Raw genomic sequence first — 27689 nt, 5'->3', positions numbered from 1 at the left:
GTTATTAAAACGTCCCCTGACCTCTGTTCCTTTACCCACAAAGAAGGGTGATTGGAAAACGCTCCCTGGGCTTCTCTGCCGAACGGGCTCTGGGAGACAAGAGGGAGACGTCACCGTGGCATTTTCCATCCTATGAGATGCAAAAGGAAAGCTCTGTGCATGTTGCTGGCTGTACATTTCAGATCTTCTGTTGCGAGATGAACCACGGTCCTGATAAAATGGTGTTTCTTAATTACAAACTCAAAGGGGTGGCTGAACTGCCGTTGAAAGGAACTAGGGCATTAGTGTTAGAAATCTTTCCCCCACAACCGTGATTCTCAGCCACCGCTCCCGCTCCCACCTGACCTTTGTCAACTGTATAGGAAAGAGTTCCCTGGAAGCATGGACCACCAGGAAATAATGGGGGACCTTCTGGAGCTTTATGCATGCATCCAAGGTGGCCTCCTTCCACGGCCGCAGACCGTGCTGGCGGGTGTCAGCTGGGTGCTCAGCCAGGGCTGAGGGCCGGGCCGTGGCTCCGAGCCAGGTGGGTGGGTTGGGCACACCTCCGCCCGATGGTGATCTTGGGGTGGTCAGACTTCTCACGTGGTCACTGGCTTCCTCAAAAGCAGAAACCACCAGGCTCCTGAAAGGCTTTGGGTCTGGGTCTGGGTCTGGCTCCGCATCACATCAGCCACCCTGTCCGACAAAAGTCTCACGGGGCCCTAGGTTCGCGGAGAGGGGCTCCCCCAGGCTTGCGTGGCAGGAGGCGCGCCTCATCACGGCCAGAACGGACGCGTCAGCAGCCAGTCAACCACCCTCACCCTGTGCGGTGTTTCTGCTCCGGGAGCTCTATGGTCACATTTTTGATCAATGAGCTTTTGATGCCAAATGACCACAAGTGTGGGAAGGAGGAACTGTAGGACGTTGCTGGTGAGCTTGTAATTTGGTGCAATCTCTTTGGACAGCATTTGGGCAATGGAAATGTTTTAAATACCCCAAACCTATGCCCCAGCAGGCTTCCTTTGTAGCATTGTATCCTGCAGGTCGTTTGCACGTCTGCACAGAGACATTTACACAAAGGTATTTACTATGGCAGTGTCCGCTTTAGACTGGAAACAGCTGATGAAATATACCCTGGCACTTGCGTTAAATGAAATATTATATAGTCATTTAAAATGAGTTATATTTATTTCCACTGGTCTAGAAAGTTCTCTAAGAACTGTTGCTAAGTGAGAAAAGACATCAAGCAGTATGTGAGCATGCTCATAGATGTGGTTAAAAAGAAGAAGGGATATATTTGCAAGTGCATTAGCAGATTGCTGGAAAGCTATACAGTGGGAGGGTGGTTGAGAAATTAAGGGTGAGAGATGAGAGGGAAACTTCATTTTCACCACATTCCTTTTTGTAATGTTTGTATTTTTGTTACTTTATGCACTTTTTTGCATTTAAAAATATATCTTTTCTAAATCCAAAAAAATTGTTGGATAATTATAACCAAATGTATTTTAGCAATATACATTATAAATACGTAGTGTATGTTTATATGTAATTTATATTATATACTTACATTAATATATTGGGTACGTAAGTGTTTAGTTTATATTATAGAAATATATTTAGCAGTATATATTTAGCAACCTGTGGCCTAGTTTGCAAGACTAGAATTCTGCTTTGTGATGGTTAAAAGGATTATTAGCTACAGGGTGAAATGGGATTTGGCTTGTATTTTTCCACTATTACATAAGCAAATAAAACTGCCAAAGTGCCGTCTTTTTAAAAATATTCCTTAATGGTGTGTGAGACTTTCCGTCTACGTCTTCCGATTTTTCGTCTTTCTTTTAAGGAAAACAATCATGCTTTTTGTGAAGAGAAGTCGTGGCCGATAGGGAACAGGACGCTCAATGGAAGCAGGAAGGGAGCTGCTCCTCTTACATAAAGCCAGTTTGAGCTCAAACGACGCCCACTTGAATAGAAGTGCCCGCGGCGGCAGGCCCCTCTGCCCTTCTCCGCCTCTCTCCTTCCCTCGCGGGGCTCCTCGTTCTGTCTCGGGCTTCCAGGCTGCCACGGGCCTGGCCTCAGCAGCGGAGCCAGCCCTGCTCCCTGAGCGCCCCTTACCTGCAGCCCTCATCAGCTCTGGGCCAGGTGACCCAGGCTGAGGACCGAGGACCCTGCCTTTACCTCCCCTCCCGTTCCTCACTTAGGGTTGTAGCATGGCCTGGTACGACTCCCCAGTTCCCTTTCCCTACGGACCATTTAGCATCTGGGGCCTGGCCCTGCCACTTGTCTCCTTCAAGGAGCAAGAGGCCTGGGCCTTGGGTGGGGAGGGGAGTGGGGGTCAGGGGTGGAGGGGTGATCGTGGCCCTCAGGTCGTCAGGACCGTGGGCTCTGCCAAGGGACCCAGTGAAGTGACTGTTGCAGCCACCGCCTGGAGGCTCACGTCCCCTCTACCCTCTCTCCTCGCTCGGCACTCTCACCCTCTCTCCTCCCCTCTCACCTTGTCTTCTCTCTGTCCTCTTGCCTCTCACACAGGGGTGGAGTCAGACAGCTGTGAGGCCGAGGCCTGGTTTAGGAGCCCCGGGGCTTGGTGCCATCCCTTGCTGCAGGTGAGCCTGGCACCCACGCTGTAGGACTGCGTTAGGGCGTGTGAGCTGGGGCAGCTGCAGCACCCATGGTGGAGAGCTCTGGGCACCGGCTGGGCGAGGAGCCTGGGTTCCAGCCAGGGCCTCCCGAGGGTGAGGGAGGGAGGGGGCTTCCTTCCCCGGGTGCGAGGGTCCAGGCCGAGCCCCTCCGTCCCCACCTGGGGTTTCCACACCGGGCAGGCTGCTGCTCCACGCCTCCCCATCCCGCACAAGCCCCCAGAGCTCGCTGCGCCGGGAGGCCAGGGGACGAGGGTGTCCATGGGGGGAGGCTCCAGCTCCTGTTTCGGGCTTATTCGCTACCAGCCCATGTGATGTGTTCACCACAACTATCAACAGTTCCTGTTATCCGTGTCTGTCTCTTTACTGGCAGGTCCCCTACACACACACGCTTGTGTATGCACACCCACACACTAACACGAGAATTAAAGCTCCGTGAGAAGTGGGGTCTTTTTTTGTAGCTGCTGCGTCCCCAGTTCATCAAATCATGCCTTCGAGCAAATCCATAGAGATGGTGACAAGGCCACTGGTGCCCAGGGCCTGGGGACGGAGGGGCTGGAGTGGGGGAGCCCAGGGACTGGGGGGACAGAGAAGCTGCTCCATATGCTGCCGTGATGGTGGGTGCGTGACATTGTGCGTTTGTCAAAACCCACAGGGCTGTACAGCACAAAGCGGGAGTCCTGATGCCAGCTACGGGCTCTGGATCCTGACAGTGAGTCAACACTGGTTCGTCGTCGTAACGAACGTGCCACACCAACACAAGATGATAATTATAGGGGAAGCTTGCAGAGTTGGGCGGGGTTGGGGGTGTCTTTGGGAATCTCTGACCATCCTGTGCAAGTTTTCTGTAAACCTAAAATGGGTCTAAGCATTTTATTAAAATCTAAAACAAAAAATAGTGGAAATAAATCACAAGGGAGGAAATTGCCTGGCTTATTGCAGCACCCAGTGCGCTCGTTGGAAGGAAGCCCGTGGCGTGTGTGGGCCGCTGTGGCCGGGGCCTCCCAGCCTGGGTCTGGAGAACCCTGAGCCGCTGTGGCTCCAGGGCAGCCGGGCGTCGGAGAAGGTAAAAGAACAGCTGTCACCGTCGCTTTCTAATACTCTTCGGCCCACGGAGGGCTCTGGGATTGAACCTGTTTTTCAGCAAGGATAATATTCTCCATTTCCAGTGTGAACACACTATTGTTCAATTCCTGCAATGCCTTGAGTCTGGGGAGTCCACAGCAGCGGCATTTAAGATGAAATTGCAGCCCTCAAACTGATTTCTCGAAGGACACGGTTCATTTCAGCATCTTTATTCAGGCCGCTTTCAGGACTCCCGCAAGTGGCTTTTTCTAAATAGAGGTCCCCTCGGAGTGCCTCAGCTCGATAGTTATGGCTTCAGTGCCTTTGATCTGAAAAAATCCCCTGGCTCTCCATCACCGGTGTTGGTCGTGGCTGCATCCTTCATCCCCGAGGAGGAAGGGACTGCCTGCCAGCGAGCATTCCTTTCTCACAACGGTCAGAATGGTCAGTGAGGCTGCAGGAAAATGCTGCTCCCCAGAGAGCAGGGCGGGAAATATTGTTTTGATCCTGCGTTTATTTTTCCGTCGCCTGCATTTTTCTTGATGCCTGATTTCTCTCCCTGTGCCTGGCGATGGCTCACAGGGGAGGCATCTGTTTTTGGCGTTGGCCTGCCTTTCAGGCGTCTTACCGCCAGCCCGCCGTGGCATCGGAGCACAGGGAGCTGCTTAGGGTGAAAGAGTGTGAAGCTGTTTCCACGGAGCTGGAGGGGCGTGGGGACCCCTTCAAATGAGCATTTGTCCAGGATCTGCCTTCCCAAGTGGTGATGTTGGATGTGGGGTGGGTGTCTCAGTCGTCCAGAGTGGCAAATGTAGCGCCGTGATTACCCAAAGGGGAAACCGAGGCCCAGGCAGCGGCCAGGAGAAGAACCATGCCAGGAGCACCCATCAGGGTTTGTCGGGGGTTATGGGATGTTCAAGTCCCGACCCTTTCCCTGTGACTGGGCCCTTTCTTCAGATAGGAGCTTTGAAGACACGTTGGTTAAGGTGAAGCCAATGTGGACAGTGTCCTCCAGAAAGAGGACGTCTGGGCTCAGAGAGAGAGGCCTGGTTTAGCCCCCTCAGCTGAGCCAAACCAGATAATTAGGGGGGTTCAGCCCTTCAGCTTTCAAGTTGGGAGGCGGGAGGCAGCAGCCACCAGAAATTCACCTCCCACCACGGCTGCATCTAAGAGAAGGGTGATCCCCAAAAGGAGCTGCCAGGTACCCCAGGGGTGCCTGCTTGCAAGCCCAGAATGAGGACTGCACCCTGCACTGGGGCTGTGGCCATTTCTGGGTCCCTGACCCGGTTTCCGTCAGCCACCTGAGCTGCCTCCGGGTGGGATGAAACATGGGTGGAACACTCTGCCTTCCCCACACACCCACAATCGCCCCATCCGACTCAAACGTCCCCACACACGTGCGCTCCCAACTGCAGCCCACCCGGTGACGTTGATTTTGTCAAATGTCTCGTCATCTCCACGGTGCGAGGCACTTGGTCAGCGAGGACTTCACTCGCCCTGAAGGAGGTGGTGCTCACAGCTCATCCCCCTTCTGTGAGGGGTGCTTTCGAGGCACTCGGTGCCAGCGTCTCCTGAACTGGGGTCTTCCCAGGGGTGCCACATGGTGTTGGCACTGGTGTCGTCGTGCTGGGCAGGGCAGCTTGGCAAGGAGACTTGGCCCCTTGCCTGCTTTGGGGACACCTCAGGGACCTCTGGAAGCTAAAAGGAGACTCGTACGTGCCAACTGGGGCCCCTCTGGATTTATCACAAGCACTTGATGCCCTTCTTGAGCAGCAACAGATTGCAAATTCCGAAAGAATTAATGCAGCTCTGCATTTCCACACTCCAGCCCCAACACTGAGGCTCCTTCACACCTTTCCTTCAGCTGACTTTTTCCTCCTCAAACCAGCTTAACCAGCTGGTCACACCCTCTCGGTATCTTGCCCATAAGTATTGCCAGCCGAGGACAGCTGTGCTGGAGGCTATGGCAAGGGCCAAAGTTTCATTCATTTAACTAGTCAAGATTCGTCCCTCTCCTCCTACACTGCAGACTCTATTCTAGGCATTGGGGGCACAACAAAGTCCAGGACAGGCAGTTTCTCATCTCAGGGAGCTTACATCTTAGTGGAGAAGAGAGAAAATGAGCAAAGGAAAAAGAAACAAATGAGCTGTCCGATGGCGAGAAGTGCTAGGATGAAAACTCCCGGAGCTGAGGGGATTGGGGTGCGGCTCTTTGAGTTGGGTGCGGAGCCGGTCTGAGGGTGCCGACGTCTGTGCTGAGTGCTAAGAGGAGGCGGCAGAAGCGGGAATGAGCTTGGATGTCCGTGGACCAGGTGGGAGTCCTGAGTGGCTATGCGGGGGCCGGAAGGAGGATGTGCTCAGAGGGAGAGCACGGGTCCAGATCCAGGACTTCAGGTGCACCCTCACCGTGGTGGGAGGCTTTTAAGGCTGGGAGTGATGAGCCGGGAGGACAGGTGCTCCTCGGGCACACTCCCAACCCAAAGCCATCTCAATTATTGTTTCAAGGTAAAATGTTGACATGGCAGGTTATAAAACTTATGTTCTAAAAAGTGTCGAGGACTGGGTGTGCGAAACCTGGTCTCCACCAGCCCCTTGGCCACCGAGTGAGCCAGCCCCACCCGTCCCAAGCAGTGGTTATTTTGCATAACAGCAGCATTGGCAAACCAGAGCAATACCCTGGGAAGTTAACCAAAAAAGTGATATCCAGGCCCACTGCAAATCAGCTGACTCTGAAGGGGAGAGGGGAAGGGTGGGCACCAGGGCTTTATCTTAAGCTCACCAAGTTTGTCGAGCAGCCAGGGCTGAGGGCTAGGAGTGTTGGTGTCCTTCCTCGCAGGATGACGATGGTGGGAGCTCACGAATATAAAGAGAACAGCACAGTAAGAGTTAGCCTGTGTTCTCCTCTCTCTTGGGAAAATGCTGCCGCAGTGGCCAACACTAAGGGAGCCCCAGGTTCAAGAGCAGCCTGAGGGCTGCCGCATCTGCATTCCCTCTGGGCCAGCTCCTCCCTGAGTCTCTAACCACATAAATGGAGGAGTGCTTGCAGGTGTATGCAGGCTCCGCTGGGAGGTCTGCCATCTCCCGTGGACCACAGGCTGCCCAGCTCTCTATCCCTGGCATCTGAGCACAGGGCCTGGCACAAACCAGGCTCTCAGTAGATGATGGAGGGATGGGGGGATAGAGGGATGGTTGGTTGAGCACCGAGTAGAGAAGGTATTGTGTTTTAACAATACAAGCTTTCCTTTATCCCCCCCGCCCAGTGCCTTTTAGCCTTAGCCATTAGTTCAACCACAGAGCTCCACAACTCATCAATTATAAACATTAACTGTAAATTATACTTTTGCATAGTTAATTTAGCCTCTTCATTATGTATTTAGTAGAGCTCAGCAGGCATAAAATTCAACAGCAAGCTTTGGAGCAGATCCAATTCCTGTCTTCTGTGATTTTCAGAAAATGCCAAGTTTTAGTAGTGGACCTTGAAGCGTGTCTTTTCTGGAAGGTCTCCAGTGAGTTCTGCTTTTAGCTTTTCTCTTGGAAAGAGTTCAACCTTTCTGGGAAGGCTGATAGCTTCAATGGATGCTTGTGCCCTTCTCTCCAACTAAGCGGAGGCTCCTCCTCTCTTCTTGAACAGAAAATTAGTATTTAAGCTGACTAGTGGAAAGAAGGGGAGTTACGACTTTCAGGGAACTCAGTTCCTGGAGCAGTCGCTCATTTTGTACTCATTCAGCAGATACTCCTCGAGGCCCTCCTGTGCGTCAGTGCTGTGATGGGCCGTGAGGATGGGGCAGCAAACAAGACAATGTCTTTGCTCCCAAGACTCTTGCATTCTAGAAAGGGGAGACAGATGGTGAACTGCAAAATGCATTCAAGTGTCGTCACGTGGTGGCACCAAGGGGCGAGTGGTTCATGACAAACGGGGGTCAGCGTTATGGACAAGTGAGCTGTGGATAATGGGCGGGTGCAGTGAATGGGTGAGCCAGGCTGAGGTCTGGGGGAGCTCGTGCACAGACAGCGAGGCGGGGGCATGCTCGGTGCATCTGAGGGATACTAAGGAAGCCAGAGTGAGTGAACTGGGGAGAAAATGGGGAAAGATCGGAGCAATGGTGGGCGAGAGGGTCACCCTCTTACCAGGATTTTGGAGACGAGAGCTCAGTCAACACAGGGCCAAGCTCAGAATAGCCACTTGGGAAAAATCTGTTAAACCACGTTCAGCATCAGCTAACAGTGTGGTGGGTATGTTTCCGGTCTGCAGACTCAGTGTGCAAAACAGTGTATGCATCTCCCTTTGTTTTTCTGTAATGGGACTAGGTTTCTACCTCAAGCCCCCGATCTACCTGGTAGCAGAGAAGTTAATCCGGTTGATTCGAGGTTTGCTAAGTCATTTGAGGTTTAAACTCAGTTAGTTCACTTCATTGAGCCCGATTCTCCCTAAGAGTGGCCCTGGTGGTGAAGGGCCATCGTAGCCCTGGGCTGTGGGGGACACGTCGGGTCTTCAGATACTCCCCCTCTGTGGTTTTGTTTGTGGGAATGACCAATTCCATCAGGCACGTGGGCCTGGTCATTGTTCAGTCGCAGATCCTGATAAAGGGTCTGACTGCTACAGTTCTTCACTTCCTTCCGAGTAATCCCATTCTCCCTTGCAGTTTGCCAGCAGGCGTGGCAGAAGTAGAACAGGACTCACTTGGGAGGCCTGAGGCAGAGAGGGCTGAGAAGTAGCCCACCCTCTCCTCAGCCTCCAAGGCCCTGAGTGGGAGGGAAGCTGTGGAATTTTTCCCCAGTTCCAGGGAAGGTTTCTGAAGTTAGCTGAGAGGGAGAATGGAGGCAGACCCAGGCATGGCCTCAGTATGGTGCAAAGGTGGTGGATGCCGTGTAACAAACATCCCCTGCTTAGTGACTTAAAACAGCTGTTGATTATTCCTACATTTCTTTGGGTTGGCTGGCAGTTCCTCAGTGGGTTTGCCTGGGCTCAGTTATGGACTGTGGCTGTCTGGGGCAGTAGCTGAGGCAGGGATGGCCAAGCGTCTCTCTCTCCGTGTGGTGGTGCATGTGGCCTTCCTCCTGACTTGCTGCTTTCAGGGCAGTGTTCCAAGAAAGTGTAAACAGAAGCTGCAAGGCTTCTTAAGAGCTTTCCTTGGAGGATTCACTGCATCACTTCCACAGCAGTTTATTGGTCAAAACAAATCACAGGGCCAGCCCGATTCAGGAGGCGAAGGAATAAAGGAATACACTCCACCTCTTGATGGAAGGAGTGGAATTTGATGGGTAGAATTTGATACCATTAAATAATTTACTACAAGTTCTAAGAAGGAAAACAGAAAGCACTCTTAAATGCTTACAACAGAGGGAATTTAACCAGGGAATTAGTTATAAAGTGATGGTAAACACACGAATTAGCAACAACAGGGAGTCACAACTGTCCCCAAGGTGAAGAGACGGAGGAAGGTGTTGTTGCTAGAGTTCAGTAGAGGAGGCTACAGCCGTGGGGGGGCCTCAGGCAGGTGCCAGAGCCAAGGAGGGGATGCCAGGTAGAGATCCTGGTCCAGGCAGATAGAGAAGGCGAAATACCCCAGCTTCTCCCTTCCTCCCACCCTCCGATCTCCCTCCAGGGCCTCCATTGGCCAGACTGAGCCTGGAGCCTGGGAAGCAGCTGCGGGGGTTGCCCCTGCATCCCCTCCCACATACAGAACAGAGCCTGAGAGGAGTGAGAAATGCATCTGGGGGCAAATAGGTCTAGAACCTTGTGCCCTGGGACCCTTAAACTGACCTGTGGAATTTGTTGGGTTCCCAGCCCAGCCCCTGTGAGGGACCTGCACCAGCACTGGCCTTCCCCTCCCCCAGGTGACCTGTACCCCTTACATTGCTCGTGCAGGAGTGGATGTTGGGGTGAGCAACTTGGTAAGCATTCTTCAGGAAACATTTTTACTGATACCCAAAGCAAAGCTTATTTTACTTTTTTACTTACCTTTAACTTAAGAGACCTACAGTTTACAGTCTGTCCTTCCACAAGGCAACACTTTCCTCCTCTAACTGCCATTTGGGACACCAATAAAGTCATCAAATTCATCTCCCGCGAGGGAAACGGATCTGTTAATGCTTCAGCATCATCGAGCCACACAGCGACTGGGAGCGTCAGAGAGGAGAGGGGGTGCGCTGGGTGCCTCGAGAGGGTCAGCTGGAGCGAAGCAACGTTTCCTCAAGGAGTCGGGCTCCCATGAGGGGCCACGGCGAGGGGTCCCTCGGAGCCCTGAGGAGCGGGGAGCCGTGGAGGACCGGAAGTGGCTCTGAGGAGCAGCATGTGGAGCACTGCGGGGGGCACCCCCAGTTTTCCTCCCGGCTTTTCCCCACTGGAATCAGCCTTTCCCTTGGGAAGGTTTCCCGAAAGGAGCCCGAGTGGGATAGGGGCGGGTGGGCCCGCAGCTGGCTGCCTGGGGCGCATCGGCGGACGGTGGGGCAGGGGCAAGGGGGTTTCTGTGGGCAGAGCCGCTGTGCATCTCTCCTCGGCCCCTCGCTCATGGTTCCAGAGGTGGTTTTGCCGACAGATCTCCGGGCAGATCATATACCGTAATTGCAGAGGTGGACGCAGAAGGTTCTTTATCAGGTTCCTCAGCCCTGTGGGGGTCTTTGAAGCCCCTACGTGACCCCGTTTTCTCTGAGAGTTACTTTGAAGGCATCCTTATCTTGTCAGAAGTGTTTGTCAAAATGTTCATGAACTAGCCCGCTGGGGTCAGAAGCAGTGAACCTGGAGCAAACCCACTGGGTGCCACTGCGGCATCCCCAGGAAGCCCACCGCAGGCGCTGCACAGCCCCGGGAGCCCACTTGGGCTGGGGGTGGTGTGGGCTGTGCCCTCCTAGGTGCTCTCGGCTGCTGTGTTTCCCTAAACTGCCACGCAATTTAGCTAAATTTTCAGCTGCTTGAGAATTAATAAACCACACACTTCTGAGGAGCTAGCTCCAGGTAAGCCACGGCCTCAACTTCGGGAAGTTGCAGCCCAGATGGGAAATAAAAGGCAGCAGGGATGCGAGACCACAGCCAAGCCCTTGCCTGTGGGGGTCAGGGGTCCCTGGGGTCACTGTGGGGCTTGCACTCAGGAGGGTCCTTGAAAGACCGGAAGCTTCCATGCTCTAACTCCTCATCTCTCCAGGGCTCCTTTTAGCCCACAGTGCTTTTTAGTGTGCCTGTGTCCTCCTCATGTCCCAGGGTCTTTTATTAATTGATTACCTCCAACATTTCCACAGCAGGAGATTTCCCATTAAAAAAAAATCCAGACTTCTGGTTTCTCTTAGAAAACTGGAATTTCTGACAAGATTGGGCCCATGTTCTCACCTGGCTAGAGCTGTTAAAACCAGGAAGCAGCTGAACCCCGGATGTGGCGAGGGATTGCTGGTTTGTCACCACCTCCATCCTGCCCCACTGCCCACACCCTGTCAGCTTCACCTGTTTGTTTCACCTGCCCGGCCCCTTTTGCCCTTGGGCTTGGGGACCCTGTCTCCCCTCTCTCCCCAGCTCCAAGAGACTCAGCAGCAGGGGAAGGTCTCCGGCCTTGAGGCCCCTCTTTTATAACTGATGAGCTTCAGAGAGTGCATTCTGTCCAGAAATGTTTCTTTTAATATAATTTCATTCTGTGAATATTAAGTGTCTGTTATACTTTATCCTCTGGACATATAGCGGTGAACAAAACAAGTTAAAAAAAGAACTCATTTACCTGGAGCTTATGTTTTAGAAGGGAGGCTCTGAGGAAAGATGAAAAATACGGTAAATAAATAAAATATAGTGTTCCAGCTGGTAGAGAGTGCCATGGGGAAGAATAAAGCAGAGGGGGCCATGGGGACTGTGGGGTGAGAGGTGCTGGCTGCAGATTTAAACAGTTGAGCTAAGAGCCCAAGGAGGTAAGAAAGTCACTAAACAATTGCTGTAAGAGGATTCTAGGCAGAGGAGAGAGCACAGTGCAAAGATCCTGAAGCAGGCATGTGCCTGCAGTGTTCTAGAAGCTGCCAGAAGGCCAGTGGGCTGGAGGAGTGTGAGCCAGGCAAAGGGTACACAAAGTCAGAGGGGTGGGGCTGTGACTTCGGTCCCGAGTGAGAAGCACCCAGGAAGACTCTGGCCGGAGGAGCGGGTGGTGCCAGTTGCTCTTGGACAGTCACTGCAGCCGCCTCGAGGAGGAAAGACTGGAGGGCAAGGGGGTAGGTGAGAGCAGAAACAGGGAGCCCGGGGGGGAGGTGCTGCAGACACCCAGGCCAGAGAGGGTGGTGGCCTGGACCAGGGCAGGGTGTGGAGGAGACGTAAAGCCTTCAGACCCTGGGCGTGGTTTGAAGGTGCTCCTGACAGCTGGGATGTGGGGTGTGACAGAAAGGAAACTCCAGAATGGCTCCAGGAGTGTTGGGTTATACCCCATATAACCAGGAACACGCTTGCCTCAAAGTAGCAAGCACCATTTATTGAGCATCAACTATGTCCCCGGCTCAGTGTGTGTTAAGCATGAGCTTACATTATCTCACTAAATATACTCAACAGCCAGCACAACCAGAATGTATATCCCCACTTCACAGATGAGGAAACTGAGGGTTTAGACTGCACACTTACCAGTCTCCTACAACCTGGGCGGCTGAAAACAGCAGAAATTCATTCCCTTGCAGCTGTGGAGGCTAGAAATTCAAAATCAAAGTGTTGGCCGGGCCACACTCCCAGAAGCCTGCAGAGCAGGAGCCTGTCCTGCCTCCTGGTTTCCTGAGGCTGCCGACGCTCCCTGGCCTCCTTGGCTTGTGGCTGTGTCACTCTGATCTCGTTCTCCTTCTGCCTCCACACGGCCGTCTTCCCTCCGTGTTGGTCTCTCTTCTCTCCTTATGAGGACATCAGTCATATTTGCTTGGGGCCCGCCCTAACCCACGGGGCCCGGGATAGCCTCATCTTGATGAATCACCTCTGCAAGACCCTATTTACAGATAAGTTCCCTTTCAGGGTTACCGGGGGTTGAACTTGAACATGAGGCACTATTCAGCCCACAGCCATGAGTAACTGGTCAAAGTTAGTAAGCGGGTGAGTGGGCTTTGCCTCCAGAGCTTGGGCTTGCCCTCTTCTGCCATGCTGAGGCCAGGAAAGCGGACAGTGGGGTGAGGTGGAGCAAATACAGGAGCAGCTCTCGGTGTCAACTTGATGCCTTGGAGGGACTCTCAGGACGGGACCTGGCGAGCTGGAGTAAGGGCTTGTCTGTCTTCACCTGGTGTCTTCAGCAGGTCCCAGGATGTGTGGCCTGAGGAGGACCACAGGGGAGCAAGCCCTGCCAGGTGACCGAATGGGAGAAGTAACTGCGGCAATAATAAGAGCTGCCTCTCGTTGTACAGTTGCCATGATGTGCGCTGAACTCTACACATTATTCCTATGCGTCCTTGTGGCAGCCTCGTGAAGTCGTCGTATCTATCACAGATCAAATAGCCGCCTCCTACAGAGGTGAGATTAGTGGTTCTTAAACTTCACTGCATTTTAGAATCACCTGAGTAGCCCTTAGGACGTCCATCATCCAGGCCCCACTCCACACAAATGAAAGCAGGATTTTGGGGGTGGAACCCAGGCATCTGAGCTTTTTGAAGCTCCCCAGGTAATTCCATTGTGCAGCCAAGGTTGAGAGCTGGTGGGTTAAGTAACTTGCCCAAGGTCACCCTTCCGCTAAATGGCGAAGTCAGAATTCAAACCCAGGTGTGTCTGATTTTAGAGCCCGTGGTCTTAACCCCTACTCAGTACTATCTGTGCAAAGACACTGGAGGCTAAAAAATGTTAGCAGCTTAGTGATGACAGAAAGAGAAACCCTTTGTGTAGAGGAACAATTCTCTACCGTGGCTGCGTAATGAGTTTTAAAAGCACTAATGTCTGACTGCCACCTCCTGAGACTCTCAGAGTAGACTCAGGTATCGGGTAGTTTCTGTTTTTTTTTTTTTTAATCTTACCAGATGATTATATATGCAGCAAGTGTTGCAAACCCTTGTTTTATAGGATGCAAAGGCTCAGATTACTTCCATAAAGGTTTGCATTTCTCTTTTGAAGCAGTGTCGTCAACATCAATATGATTTGCAGTCAAGTGCTCTCTTTTCTCACTCTTATAAGCCTTTACCTGCTACGATAAATTTTTAGGCTTTTGTGGCAAGAAAGGGAAAATGAATTTTTTTTTTTTTTTTTTAGCACAAACACATAATCTAATCTAAAACAGTTTGGAAACAGGGCAAACCTCAAAGACTTCTCCATCTTGCTGCCCTTCACTCTTATTCCTTCCCCTGAATTCTGTCCCTGAATCTCTGTCACCAATAGCAGAGAGCAGTGGTGAAAGAGTACTCGAGGAACAGTCACTTTTATATTTAATACTGCCTTGTCTCTGAAACCCTTTCAGCGTTTATGGAATTGCAAACAGCATTTAGTTTTTGAGGCTGACTCCAGCTGTAAAAAGCGGATTTTTTTCTCCTTGCACTGGCAGATTGGATTAGGGCATGTTGTCTGGGTTCAGCCGGTCAGATCTCCCCCTGAAGGGCTTTCCGTCAGGGTTTACTGAGCGGTTGAAAACTAGTTTGGGCATCAGCAGTGTTGTCCTTTCTAGAACCAGTGTGGCCTGAGTTTGTAGTCATAGTACCCTCCTTTCTTCCCACCTGTTCTCTTGTCTTTTTCTCCACCCTTCCTGGTGGATTTGATGCATTTGTTAAATTCCCTTTCTGTGTAAATCAGCCCAAAGCACTGTCTGTGGCTTGCAGCTTGGAGTGCCGGCTGATACACATCAGCACCATGGAGAGCTCCCAGAGAACCCAGGGCCTTGGGTGTTGACCTTGGGGTCGGTGGGACTTTCTAATGAAGGCTTTCTGGGCACTTCAGTTTGATGGCACCTTCCAGGGTCCAGAGGGAAGGATGTGGCCTGAGCCTTCATGAAATGGACATGAAAAAGAATGAGTTAAACGAAACCTGGGCCAAGTGATCCTGTTCTCCTGAAGCTTCCCTGTTAGAAGGTTGATTTCTTCATTTTCTTAGTCTCATCTCTTTCTGCAGGTGCTAAGTGGTCAACAGCTTTTGATGACTTTGAAACTAAAATCCCTCACACCCCACAGTGGAAAGGGAAAGCCCTTTTGGCTTTTCAGCACAGATGGGGTTCAAAAGCTAAGAGGTTTGGTAAATTGGGTCTCCAGTACTCCAAACCTCATCGTGACTATTGGGGGAATTTATTTGCCTTGAGTAAGAGCTTTTTGTTAAAACCAGTTGTGAAAATTCCTTTCAAGAGTAACCGCAATAAATCTACACTATTGATTTAGCAAGTGGTGGGTCTTGGGCGCTCTCTGGAGTCACTTAAGTGTTTAACTTCTTTTTTTTATGACTTCATAAAGGCTGGTGTGGAAGGCTCCTGGTCCCTTTGAGGCAAAGGCTTAGCAAATATTTCAGTCTGCCCGGAGGCATTGGGGGGGGAGGGGAGCACTGATCACAGACAGAATTACAGACAGATTTCTGCTTTCCCGTCTCTCCACCTCCCTGTATAATGTGGCATCGTGTCTGACAGACACAGGTCACACAGGAGTGTGTTGCCTGCAAGTCTGAACGGATCCTGGCTCTCAGTGCCTGGCAGACAACCCTCCTCGCCGCTGTGACTTGCTCTCAGGAGCTCCCGGGCCAGCTCAGTGGCCCGTCCTGAGGTGGGGGTCAGGACTTACAGTCACTGAGCACGGGCGTGGTGTCATGCCCAACAAATATTGGGTGCTTGCTGGTGCCAGGTTCTGTTCTAAGTGTATTAGGCATATTCATTTCAAAATGAGACAGAGTTGCCCAAAATTTCCTGGTCAGTAACTGGCAAAGCCAGGATTTGCATCCAGGAAGTCTGTGGGAAATTCCACAGCATGAATCACTATATGCAGCTGTGTTGTCCTTGAAGATCCATGGGTCATAGTCTCCTTTCTAACCCCTAAATTCCCTTTTTCCTTCCTTCTCTTCCTTCCTTCCTTCCTCCCTCCTTTTTTCTTTCCCTCCTCTCTCCCTCCCTTCCCTTTCTCCTTTTTTCTTTCCTTCCTTTTTCATTCTTTGAATAAAATACTTCATGGAGACCCAGAATATAGAACATATTGGACTAGAGCATCCCTTAATGGAAGGAGAGAGTACTCAGGGGAAGGTGGGGGGGTGGGGTGGAGGCCAGTTCTAGCCCTGCGACCACTGCCGTCGTCCCTTCCGGGAACGCTGAGGGTTCTGAGGACCACAGAAGATCACCAACGGCATCATCTCTAAGGCAATTTCTGCCTCAAAGAACTTCTATGAAATTCTTCTTCCAGAATATAGAGATGCTGGAGAGAACCATTGTCCTAAGTTAGAGATAGCAAACTGACACCCAGCAGAGATTTGAGCCACATCATGTTCAAATGGATAAGGTTCCTATATTTAAAAGTGAAGATATTTCTTAGAAAACTCTAAATCCCCAGCTTCTCTAGAAAAACCTTTCATTCTCTGGCCCCACCGGTCAGCCTTACCATAAGGCTGCCGTTGGCAGGCACGCAGGATGATGGCCCCTTAGAAATCCTGAGCAGGGACCACGGCACCATACAGCCTGTCCACTCTCCTGCACAAAAGTCTCAAATTTTAAAACATCATTTGATTCTGTTTAATTTGGATATCCCAAGTTACACAGTTATCAGAGATGAGAAAAAGGAAAAGGTGGTGTGGGGACGGAGGGGAAACAGGAAGTCATACCACAGACTGAGAGTGAACCCACAGCCTATCAAGGCATCTTCCCAAAGGAATTCCCGTCTCTGGTCAGGACGTTTGTCCTGAGCCCCCCTGGGGACCTGTCTGTCTGCTCTTTCCTCTCACACACGTTCCGGAGTCCCTGTGGACACAGAGGTGTTTCTTCTCGCCGCCTCAGGTCTCCAGCGTCCTGCCAAGCTTGTGCCCCCACCCCCACCCCAGCCCACCAGGCGGCTTGGCCCATGTCCCTCTGACCCGGAATTCCTCAGCGCTCAGTGGAAAGTGAACGTTTTCATCACATTGTGAAATGTGTTATTTTTTCTATTCTGAAACCAAGAGGGAGTTTCGTTGGTGCACCGTGGAGGGAGTGAGGGGGGCTGTGGCACGTTCCCAATGGGTGCCGGCCACGCCACCCACCCCCATCCCTGGGTGGCTCCTGGACAGCTGCGAAGGTGCGGCCTGGAGTACACGCAAGAGGGTCTGTGCTCAGGGGCTCGTGCCACAAGGGCACGTGGCACCACCACACGGGTGTTTATCGGGCCTTGGAGGAGCGGGCACCTCATCCGGTGCCCAGTCCATTGCCCGGCCCACGGTGAACGTTCTGAGAGCAGCCGCAGGCTGTTTCTTTCTGAAGTTAACTGGAGCAGTAGGCCTTAGGGAGGCCCACCCGTCGCTCTGTATAGCACCGAAAACCCCTTGAAACTGCCTAGCATAAGCCTTTCAAAGCCAGAAGGGGAAAACCGCTTCTCTCTTTCCGTTGCACAGAACCATCCCCTCCTTAGCACCCCACGTTGGCATAATTGCAGCGGAAGGGGGCGCAGCCTGGGGCGGGAGAAGTTGTGCCGGCCCCTCGTGTACCAGTTTCCTTCCCCGTGCGATCTCTAGATGATGGAGCTGAGTCTCAGAGAGAACATGAGCACTGTCAGGAGGCCCAAAACAGAACTTCAAAAGAGGATGAAGACAGATGGTGGGGGAGAGCTCGTTGCAGACTCTACAGATTCCTCTGGGGGCCGAGGCCGAGTCCCTGGACAGGTGGATTTGCACCACATCCGAGACTAGGCGGAGCGGATCGGCTCCTGAGCAGAGTCGATTACCTGGCCCACAGCTCCTGGACACCTCCAGCTACCCAGCTCGGTGGGAGATGAGGGGACTCTGAGGCCCAGTGTTCTTGCCAAGAGACAAGTTTAAACCCCCGAGATAAAGCAGTGTCTGCAGCTCAGTAAACGGAGACGCTGGAGAGAGATGGAAGGATTTTGAGGACTTGAGTTGAGCAGGCTCAGCGCCTGCTGGACCAGGAGCACATCTCTTGGTTTGGAAACACTCTGGATGTTTCTCCCTCACTTTCCAAGGCCGATAATTCGCTCTCCGGGATTGCACTCCCATGGCTTGATGCTCCAGACATCTACTCCCCCCGCCCCCCACTAGGGACCCCAGCGTCTCATAAATCACAATTCTCCAGGCACTGCTTCCAGCCCAGGCAGCTTGAAGGTTCCAAGTCCCAGTGCTTCGGTTGGTGCTTGAGGTGGGGCCACGGCCTCCCGGGACCTCCTGCCCCCACCTCTGAGCAGGCTGAGGGCGATGGGTGGAGAGTTAGGGTTGTGGCTTTTGAGCAAGCCCTGTGTCCTCAGTGGGTTCACACCCCCAGCAAGGGGCAGGGCCTCTCCACCAGTCTTCACGCTGGCACCAGCACGGTCCTGGGGCCAGTTTTAAAGCATGTTTGGTGTCTCTTTCTCATGCTGTGGAAAAGCTGCTTTGATTCATCTGAAAATATGATGAATGCATCGTCAAAGGAATGCCACAGGGATTGCAGTGAGTTTTCAACCAACATCTGTTTCCAGCGGAGGCCAGCCTGAGATACTGCCATCTGTTGACCCACTTACTACAACTGCTTGTGGGCAGAGGGGCATTGGGGGCACCTCAACCTGGATTTCAAGGCCCCCAAAATCCTTACCCACCTGACAAACACAGTTTTATTTATGCCTTCTTGTTTCCACCAGTAATAATTCTATCAGCAGCTCCAGGAAGTCTGTCCACATTCCCCTTCTCTGACCTCCTAGAGCAAGAGTTGGGAAACTTTTTCTGTAACAGACAAGAGGCTAAATACTTTGTTTTCTGGTCTGTACAGTCGCTGTTTCGACTGTTCACCTCTGCCTTGGTAGCACAAAAGCAGCCGACAGTGCGCGACCGAATGGGCAGGGCTGTGTGCCAGTAAGACTTTATTTACAAAAGCCACTGGAAGGCTGGATTTGGCTCATGTGTCACAGTTTGCCGACCCCTGTCCTGGAGAACCTCTTATTGATGCCTTGTCATTTCACATTTGGCCACACGCTCTTGGAAGAGAACACTGTAGAGAGCATTGAATCAGAAACGGGGAGATGCTACACTTAGTGTTGCCTCTGCCACTGTTTTCCATTTCTGGGCCCTGATTTTATCATCTATAAATTGAAAATTTTGGACTCTCAGTAGCTTCCTAGCATTGGTAAGCGTCAGAGTGCCTGGGGCGAGAGCATGAGGGACTGGAAGCCGGGCACATGGCTACAGCCACCCCGCAGAACCAGGGCCTCTGGCTTCTTCAAAGCCCGCATCCTTCACCCTGCTGCTGCCCAGCCCGTCACCACAGCCAGGCCGCAGCGGAGTGGGCCCAAGCGGTGGGAAGTCGGCTGCAAGCAGCGTGGAGCTGCAGGGGGCCCTGAGGGGTGGGTGTGTCTGCTCCTCAGCTGCTGTGGTCCAGGGAGGCAAGCCAGGAGGGGAGAAACTCACAAAGAGTGATCCTCCCACAGCACCTGTCCCCCCACCCCCACCCCCAAAACTGAACTTAAAGGGGCACAGAAGTCCACATTCATGCTGCAAATATGAGGCAAACTGGATTTACTCAGTGTCAGAAGAGCTGGAGAAAAACAGTCCAAGGGTTCATCAAAATGGATGCTGGCTGATGCTCAGGGCTTGAACTCTATGTCCAGACCCTTAACTCATGGGTGGGGCCACACTCCAGGGGCCAAGGTCCCTAACTTGTATGTGGCACCACACCCTACATGTTCTCCCAAATCATTGAAGTGTCCCTGATATTATGGGTATAATTGTCCTTGTGTTATGGGTATAATTGCAGAAGGCGGGACTAAGGGAAAGGAGGGCCATCCCATTGAACAACACCCGCATAAAGCTGTTTTCTTTTGCTCCCTTCCAGAAACAGCAGTTCATTCAACGAGGTGGTGCAGATGAACTTTGAGATAGCCAGTTTCAGCAGCCTCTCGGGGTCACAGCCCATCACCTGGCAGGTCGAGTACCCCCGGAAAGGGACCACGGACATAGCTGTGTCCGAGATCTTCGTCAGCCAGAAGGACCTGGTGGGCATCGTGCCCTTGGCCATGGTAAGGCCGCGCGATTGTGCGTGTATATTTAGCTGCCTCATTGTGTCTTGCCCGTCTTCCCCAGGATGATTCTTGCAGTTGCTTTGTGGGGATACTTAAGTTGTGAGTCCCGTTTTCCTCCAGTCTGGAAGTGGCTACATCTCACTAGTACAGCCTTCCTCAACATCGGTTATTTTCGTACCACCTTCATAATAGTTGCCATATTTTATTATTTACTTACTCTTCTTTCTTTAAGTTGACTCCAGTTCTCTCTTTTTGTTCCTCCATTTCTTTTTTTAAGGAAGCTTTCAGTACTATGCGTATTAGTCAGGATATGCTAGGCTGTGCTTCAGCAACAAGTAATCCTCAAAGCTCAGGGGCCTGAGGCAGTGACAGTTGTTCTCACTTATACCAAATGGCTTATATGGTAGAGGCCTCCAATCGCCCAGTCCCCGGGGACTCATGGAGGCACTGCCATCTCACAGCTTTGCCGTCAGAAGCGTGTGGTCACCTTGGTCACCAAGACAGAGGAGCAGGCAGTCGGAGAGTCATCATGCCAGCTGTTCTAAGCGTGGCCTACAAGTGGCCTGTAGCACTTGCACTCATGTCCCATTGGCTAGAAGGGGTGCTGTGGTCCCCTTGAACTGCAAGGGGGCTGGGAAACGTGGGTGTTGAGGACCCCCATCCACACCTCATGCAGGAGGAGGGCACCCCGTGTCATCAACGCAAATAGAACACAAGTGCTAAGTACAACGTATGTGCACAAGTCCTGTTGCTCACTTTTCACTGGACCCTGTTGAGCTGGAAGTGAGCAAAGAAGAAAGCAGTGGGGTTTGGGACTGAGCACCCACCCCATGTTCACTCAGCCGCAGTCTGCTCGGCCCTGTGCACTGTGTAAAGAGCCCCTGGTAAGAGAAGCAAAGCAGGTACAGTGTCAGAGATGTGGGAAGAGTATTTTGAAATGTGCTAGCCTTGCTTTTGCCAAAATTCTCCTTCTCGGACATGGAACCTAGGACTCTTTGGGTTGCACATGGCACAAAGCTGAAAGACCGTGATCACGGTGGCTTCATATCCACCAAATCAGGACTGAAACTCTGTCACCAGGTCCCAGTTTTGCTCTGCACCCTGGCTTCCACGTCAGTCTGCTCGGAAGCATGGGTTCCACGCGGCTTCCCTGACCTTTCCCCGTGGATTAAGCCGCAGTCACACACAGTGGTCCCTTGCTTGATGCCCCACACTTGTTGGCTGAGGTCCCTGCCCGTTTTTTCCCCACTCCCTCACCAAAGTTGTCCGCACCTCCTGAGTAAACCGCTTGCCCTCGAATCGTCATCTCATGGGATGCTTCTGGGGAAAACCAAACTAAGACCTGGGCTGACCCTACAAACCACATGACTTTGTGAGTAGAGGAGGGAAGGTTTCCAAGAGGACATTTCAGAGTCATTTGTCTAGAAAAAGTGTGACTGGACACCGGGCAGCAAACAACAGAGGGCCCCCCCTAATATCTGGCATGCCAGGAGGGTTAAGGGTCTCGTCCCAGTAACAAGGCTGCCCTGTAGAATAAGGATCAGCAAACCACGACGAAATACCGAAGTAAAGTTGTACTAAGGCCCAGCCACGCCGGCTCATTTATTTATCACCCATGGCTGCCTTCACCCACGACAGCCGGGTTGCATGGTCACCACAGAGACAATATGGTCCACAAAGCCTGCAATATTTACCATCTCTTCCTTTGCGTCAAAAGCTTACCAGCCTCTGCTGTAGCAGAAGGAAAAGAGTATTTCTTAACCCCGGCCGTAGATTTGAATCATCTAGGAAGACTTGAGAAATTACTGTTGTTTGGACCACATCCTAGACAAATAAGCGAACATTGCTGGTGGAGGAGGCTGGGAGCTGGTGAGTTTTAAAACATCTCCAGGTGATTCCAAAGTACAGCCAGGGTAGGGGACCCCTGAGCTGAAAATATGTTCTGCTGTACCATCTTCCTGCTCCCTCTCTGTGCGTCTTCTCCCCTCCTTCCCGCAGATGATGGAGATCATTGAGCACTGGGCTCTAAAGGGTTCTCTGTGGGCTGCAAGGTCAACCTAAAAGGTAAAGCTTACACAAGTCGCAGGGAGATGGAGTAGCACGGTACTCCATGGCTCACTTACGTGAGGTTACTCTTATTATTAGTCTGCGTTGATAAGAGCTTGGAAACAAGCATGCTATTTGGTTGTATTTACGCTCTGAATTATGGAAAATGGATAAGTCAGTACTCTTTGTAAAAGCTTCAAATCCAACCCCACTTAAACTTGCCTCATGTTGCTTAAAAAGTCTAGAAAAGCATTTCTCAAAATGTGACACGTACACAGATCGCCTGACGGTTTTGCCCAGGTGCAGACTCTGGCTCGGGAGGCTGGGTTGGGAGTTTCCCGGTTTGCAGGTTGTGCCGGGGCTGCTGACCTGAAGACCACAGTTGGAGCTGCAAGGACACAGGTGGGCAGATGCTTTCCTCGTGGACAGCAGCTTCTCCTCCTCTCCCAGATCTGCTTTCCTCTCTGTTAGGGTCGCTATTCAGGAGGGGCTGTCCTTGAGGTGGCTCTTGGCAACGCCAGGCTCACATCCTCGAAGCAGCATGCCCAGCCTGTAAAGAGGAAACGCCTCTTTGCTCACCACTCCCGCAAATCTGGAACTGGCTCTGATTAGACCTATTGCCTTGGCTTGGGTCGTGTGCCCAACGTAAGCCAATCACTGAGGCCAAACGGATGGGGCGCTCTGATTGGCCAGGCCTGGGGAGCTTGTTGCTCTGGGAGCAGGTGCAGAATCAGCCCCAGAATGAGAGTTGGTGGGGCAAGTGCATGATGGGAAATTCTGGCTCTTGCTGAAAGAGTGGGGATGGATGCAAGACAGACAAAATAGCAGACGTCCAGCACAGAACGCGTTATCCACCACAGGCGTTTGGGAGCACTCTGCAGTCGAGCTTGAGAATGATTCCTCTTGACTTTTCATGTGCTAGAACAGGGGTCAGCAAACCACACCATGGGCCAAATCTAACCCCACTGCCTAGGTTTTGTGAACTGCAAGCTAAGAATGTTTTGTGTGTTTTTTACATTTTTTAAATGGCTCCATTTTAAATGGCCATCTGAGTACTTAGTATTCTCAGTTTCACCTCTTGGCCCACAGAGCCTAAAATAGTTACTCCGTGGCCCTTTTCAAAGAAAGCTTGCTGACCCGTATCCTAGACCTGTACTGTCTGTTGTCGGGCGTAAGTGCTTTGTTCCTTTCCTACGTGTGTCAGAAGGATAGGCATTCAAATGCTTTGAAAAAGTAAATCATTATAAGGATATGATGTATTATTATGGCCCCACTTTTCAATGGACCACAAGATATTCCTTCTTGAAGGGAAGTATTGTTCTTGCAGTTATTGTGTCTCTTTAAGATAAAATGGAATAATCACCAATGTCTTACCCAGAATCCATTTATTTGCAGTAACTGTGAGTGAATTCAAATAGGATTCATCAAAAAGTTAACCAATTGGCTCATATTTCCGCCGTACTGGGACATAAGTTGGGGTTCCAGACTATAGGATTTGGGGGTACACGTGATGTCATAAGTTTGCATTCCCTGAAGTATGCAGTTTGACCGTAACTATGCAAAGCAACATGGAGAATTAGGAATTATACCAACAAGTAGGCAATAAAATGAGGTGGGCTCTATTTTTCTGTATTTTCAGAGTTTTTTGTTTTTTAATAAAAGGAGCTTTAGTACATTTACGAACAGCCAAAAGATAAATGTTTACTGGAAATATCTAGCAAATAAGTTGCAGCTTGGCTGGAAGATGAATTTTTTTTTAAAATGAAGAAGCAACAATTAAAACCTAATGCTGTGTGTCAGCAGCCAGCGAGACAGCAAATTTGAAAATGTAAAGTGAATTCCTCAGGTTCTTGCTCATTTTAAAGAAAATGAACTTCAGAAAGGTAGATTAGAGGCTTATGTAATGGGAAATTTGCCTCGCTGGGGAAGCTCTCACGTTAGAACCAGGCCTTCTCCAAGCCTATTCCTTAGAGACAGGTATGGCTGGGGGTTCATCAATAGCCTCCTTGCACAATCAGCTGGAGACTTCCCACTCCCCAGAGTTAATGAGGTGGAACCAGCAGCAAAGAGCTCCTGCCCTGCTGCACAAGCCCCAGGGCACTCTCCCACCGAGGGACACTGAGCCACAAAGCCACCGTTTGCCCGTCCCTTTTCCGGCTCACTGGGCAGTGGGACTTCCCGGCAGGGGGGGCGGGAGAGCTCTAGGCCCCAGCCCTGTGGCCCTCCTGCCTCGCGTCCCTCTGTGTCCAGTTCCCACCTCTGCCCCCTGCTCCCACCTTAGGCTGGGGGAGCCCACGGGGAGCCTGGGTGGGGGTCCTGGAGCTGCCCAGGTCAGCTTGTGAGAGCTCCCACGAGACGAAGGAGCCTCTGGGGCCAACAAGTTTTGGGAGTTTCCTCCTCCTTCCACTCTAAGGAGAAAGTCCTGACCTCACAAGTAGAGTTGAAACCGCGTGACGGCCTTGGTGGGGCCGTAGCTGCTTCTCTGAAATAAAGGGGCAGCAGAACTCATTCCGCGTCACACTGAGCGCTCAGGATGTGCCAGGTGCCGCAGGTCTTCAGTGAAGGAGACCCTGTTAAGTCAGAAAAAAGGGACAAATTCTCCTCTTCGTGGGGCCTACAACTAGAGGGGGACAGACAACAAACGGGGAGATGTTTGATAAGATGAGAGCAGGTAGTGATAAGAAGCTGTGAGGACAAATAAAGCAGGGCAACAGGGATAGAAGCTGACTGGCTTCTATCCTTAGTTCTGTTGGTGTCCTACAGTTTTTCCTGAGTTTAATTTGAAAACAAACAAAAATTCTAAAGTCTAAGGCCAGTCTAAAGAAGGCTGTGACCCCCAATTTTGGCAGGTGTAGCAAGAGACCCTTTGCCCCCAGACGGACTATCAAATATCCTCGGAAGCAGTGAGACTTATACCCAGGACTTTGAAGTTTCAAATAATTTTTTACTTTTGCAAACATAAGATGCAGTCATTTTCCTTGGCCCCTGAAACATCCCAGGACCTTGGGTTTTTTCCTTATATAAAGCTTTCAAAATTCTTGGGACACATCATTTCTCTCTGCATAAAATCAAATTAGAATAAGCTGCTTGTTCTGGAGTCTGCAAATCATGATCTTAATCCTCACCTCTATGGGGTGTCCTGGGGATGGATTGAGGTTTGCAGCTCCCTGGAGCCCCGTCAAAGCAAGGGGAGATTGTCAGAAAAGAGGCCCTTCTCTGCAGCCCCCCAGCCCCTTGGCCCTCTGGCTTCCAGAGGGGTTCAGCCAGCGGGAGGCTCTGGGTGCACTGGACGGAGAGAGGGGAGACGGGGAGACGGGTTTGTGGCGTTTCTGGCAGGAGCACGTCCCTCTACGCCCCTCCCTGCTTTGCCCTCGGACCCTGCCCCCGGCCGGACAGTGGCCCTTCCGCCTCCAGTGGACCCTCTCACAGGGGCCGTCGAGTCCAGCCAGGGATAAATGCCACAGGCCCCTTCTAGCTCCTTCCCAGAGAGCACACCCCGACCGACCATAAAATGCGGCCTGGAAACTTTCCAGAGTCGTCTCCCCTTGCCCTCTAGATGACTGAACTTGGAGAGAGTGGCTGGGGATCTCTTGGAGATGGCCTGGCCCCCGGTGTGGGTTTCCCACCCACAGACCCCTGGGGTCACTTTTCTGCCGGCTTGAGACCCAGATGTGTGAGGCCAAGTGTGTGTTAACTGGCCGGGGCCATGGTGACGCATGGGACCCACATGTCACCCTGGTGTGTGATGGATGGCTCTGCCCTGCGTCGGGCCCGCAGGGAGGCACGTTCTCTGTTCTAGGAGGGTGACGGCAGGCATCTCCGTGAGTTAGAGGGAAATCTTCTTTGACGGGGATGGGAGAATATCACTTTTGGAGAGAAAATGAAAAAATAATGTTTTATTGTTTTTCAAAATCATCCTACCCTGCTCTCCGATGCTCCTTTCCAACTTGAGAATTTTACATCTGTTATTCTCTCTAAGAGTATTTTATGGATGCCTCCGATGCCCCAGGACAACTGAAAAATGTGTGCTTGGTTGAAAAATATCTCTGTGCAGAGTAAGTGTTTCCTTGTCACAGCTGGAAGTTTACTCTGGAATTAGGTTTAAAATGGTCCTTCCTTCCAGTTAAGTGGCACATGTTTCCATGTGAAAAGCAAATCTTTGACACATGCAAAAGCTGTCTTGACTTGATGGTTATGTTTGCGGGATGACTGATTAATTATCCGGTCAGGGAATTACCTTCCCCGCTGCCTGCTACGCAGAGAATGCCCAAGGGGTTCAGGAATGGGTGTAGCTGGGTGTAGCCATTTGCAGGATCTATCCTCATTAACGGAGCTTTCGTTTCCCGTCAGTAAAAGGAAGGGTTGTATTGGGTGGCCACTCTGGTCTTTTCAAAGTTTAAACTTCCCATTGTTTTACTTAGCAGTTAAGCACTGTGTTTTGATTGGAAAGATGATACACTTTCGTTGGACATTAGAGATGGAGACCATACAGGAAAACATGGAAAGAGCAACACTGGATCGGAAAAACTGGCAGGAAGGTCTTTCCAGTTGGCTTTTCTTCTCCCTTGCCCTCTGGGTCAGTTGGGGCCCGTGGGATGGAAGAGGGCAGCCCAGGGCGAGACCCCGCTCCTCAGCCTGTGTCCGCGGCAGCCCTTTCCCCGCCAGCTTCTCACTTTCCGCCAGCTCCACACAACCCCGACTCTCACTTAGTCAACACCTTCCTCTAAGGAGAGAGTAGGGTGGGGATTGAGAGCTCAGCCTCCGGGGCCTGATTCTTCCTCTGACTCGCTGTGTGACCTGGGACAGTGGCGTAACCTCTCTGTGCCTGCGTGTCCACCTGTGTGAAATAGGAATTACAATAAAGCTGGCCCGTGGGACTGTCGGGAGAGTTAAACACACCCAGGAGCGCTTGCTGACCTTCGGGAAATGCTAGTTATTTTTTCTTAAATAAACTCCAGGTTAAACTTTGATTTTTTTTTTTTTAAATGCTTCAAGCACATTAAGGGCACAGTTTACTTAAGATAAATATGCGACTCGGGCAGCGGGAATGTCCATCCCTGTATGTTTAGACCCTCCTGGGTGGGCGGGGGCCACGCCTGGGGAGAGCCGGCCCCCACTCGGCCGAGTCACCCTCGAACCTCCCCCGTCCCGGGGAGAGCCGCGACCTCCAGCTGGCACAGATGGCGGGAAACCGTCGCGGGGGCAGCGCGGGGGAGCGACACTGTGTGCAGAAGTCCACGAGGTGCAGATGCTGGGGGATCCCTGCGGGCTCCGTAGCAGGAATCTCGGGGAACGCGGACGGGGCTGCGAGCTGGAAGGCAAAACTGGCACCTTCATCTCGACTCGGCTCGAGCGGAAGTTGAGTGTTTGCAACCACCACGAACGTAGGACACCAGCCTCAAAAGGCTCCGCAGGCAGTACAGGACAAGCCTCAAGCGTTTTCAGATCCTATCCCTGTCGTCAGCAGTAGCTCGCAGTAGCGTTTGTGCTCCGCGGCTTCTACCCCAGCCCCGGATCCACCTCCGTCGCGGCCACAGCCTCAGCCTCAGCCGAGCCACCGTCAGCTCACACCGGGAGTTTAACTGGTCCCGCCATGGGTCTCCTGCTTCTCTCCTGACCCGGCACCCCGTGTCCCAGCCTGGATGGCCTGAAAGTCCAGCCTGCAGCTACTCGCGGATCCAACCCTTTCCCCACGCCCCTCTCACTGCCGTCCAGCCCCAGGACCTTTGCACGGCTGTTCCGCTGCTGGAGCCTCTTCCCCATCCCACCCTGCACCCCCCCACTTTGCTCCCAGTACCCCCCAACCTTGTCCTCAGCACCCTCCCCCACCTCACCTCCAGCACCCCCATCTTGCCCCCAGCACCCCCCACCTCGCCCCCAGCACCCCCCCACCTTGTTCCC

General features: G+C 52.0%; 1 protein-coding gene across 1 annotated transcript in view; it reads left to right on the top strand.

The window, feature by feature from the left end:
- The window catches only part of TMEM132C (transmembrane protein 132C), a 374779-nt gene that overhangs the window by 274163 nt on the left and 72927 nt on the right, over nt 1–27689 (top strand). The window contains exon 4 of the mRNA XM_037817233.1: nt 19556–19739. Coding sequence (XP_037673161.1) covers nt 19556–19739 — 184 coding nt within the window. The remainder of the gene's footprint in view (nt 1–19555; nt 19740–27689) is intronic.

The sequence above is a fragment of the Choloepus didactylus genome, chromosome 23 (genome assembly GCF_015220235.1).
Source record: "Choloepus didactylus isolate mChoDid1 chromosome 23, mChoDid1.pri, whole genome shotgun sequence".
Classification (NCBI taxonomy): Eukaryota; Metazoa; Chordata; class Mammalia; order Pilosa; family Megalonychidae; genus Choloepus; species Choloepus didactylus.
This window is presented reverse-complemented; position numbering and strand designations above follow the sequence as displayed.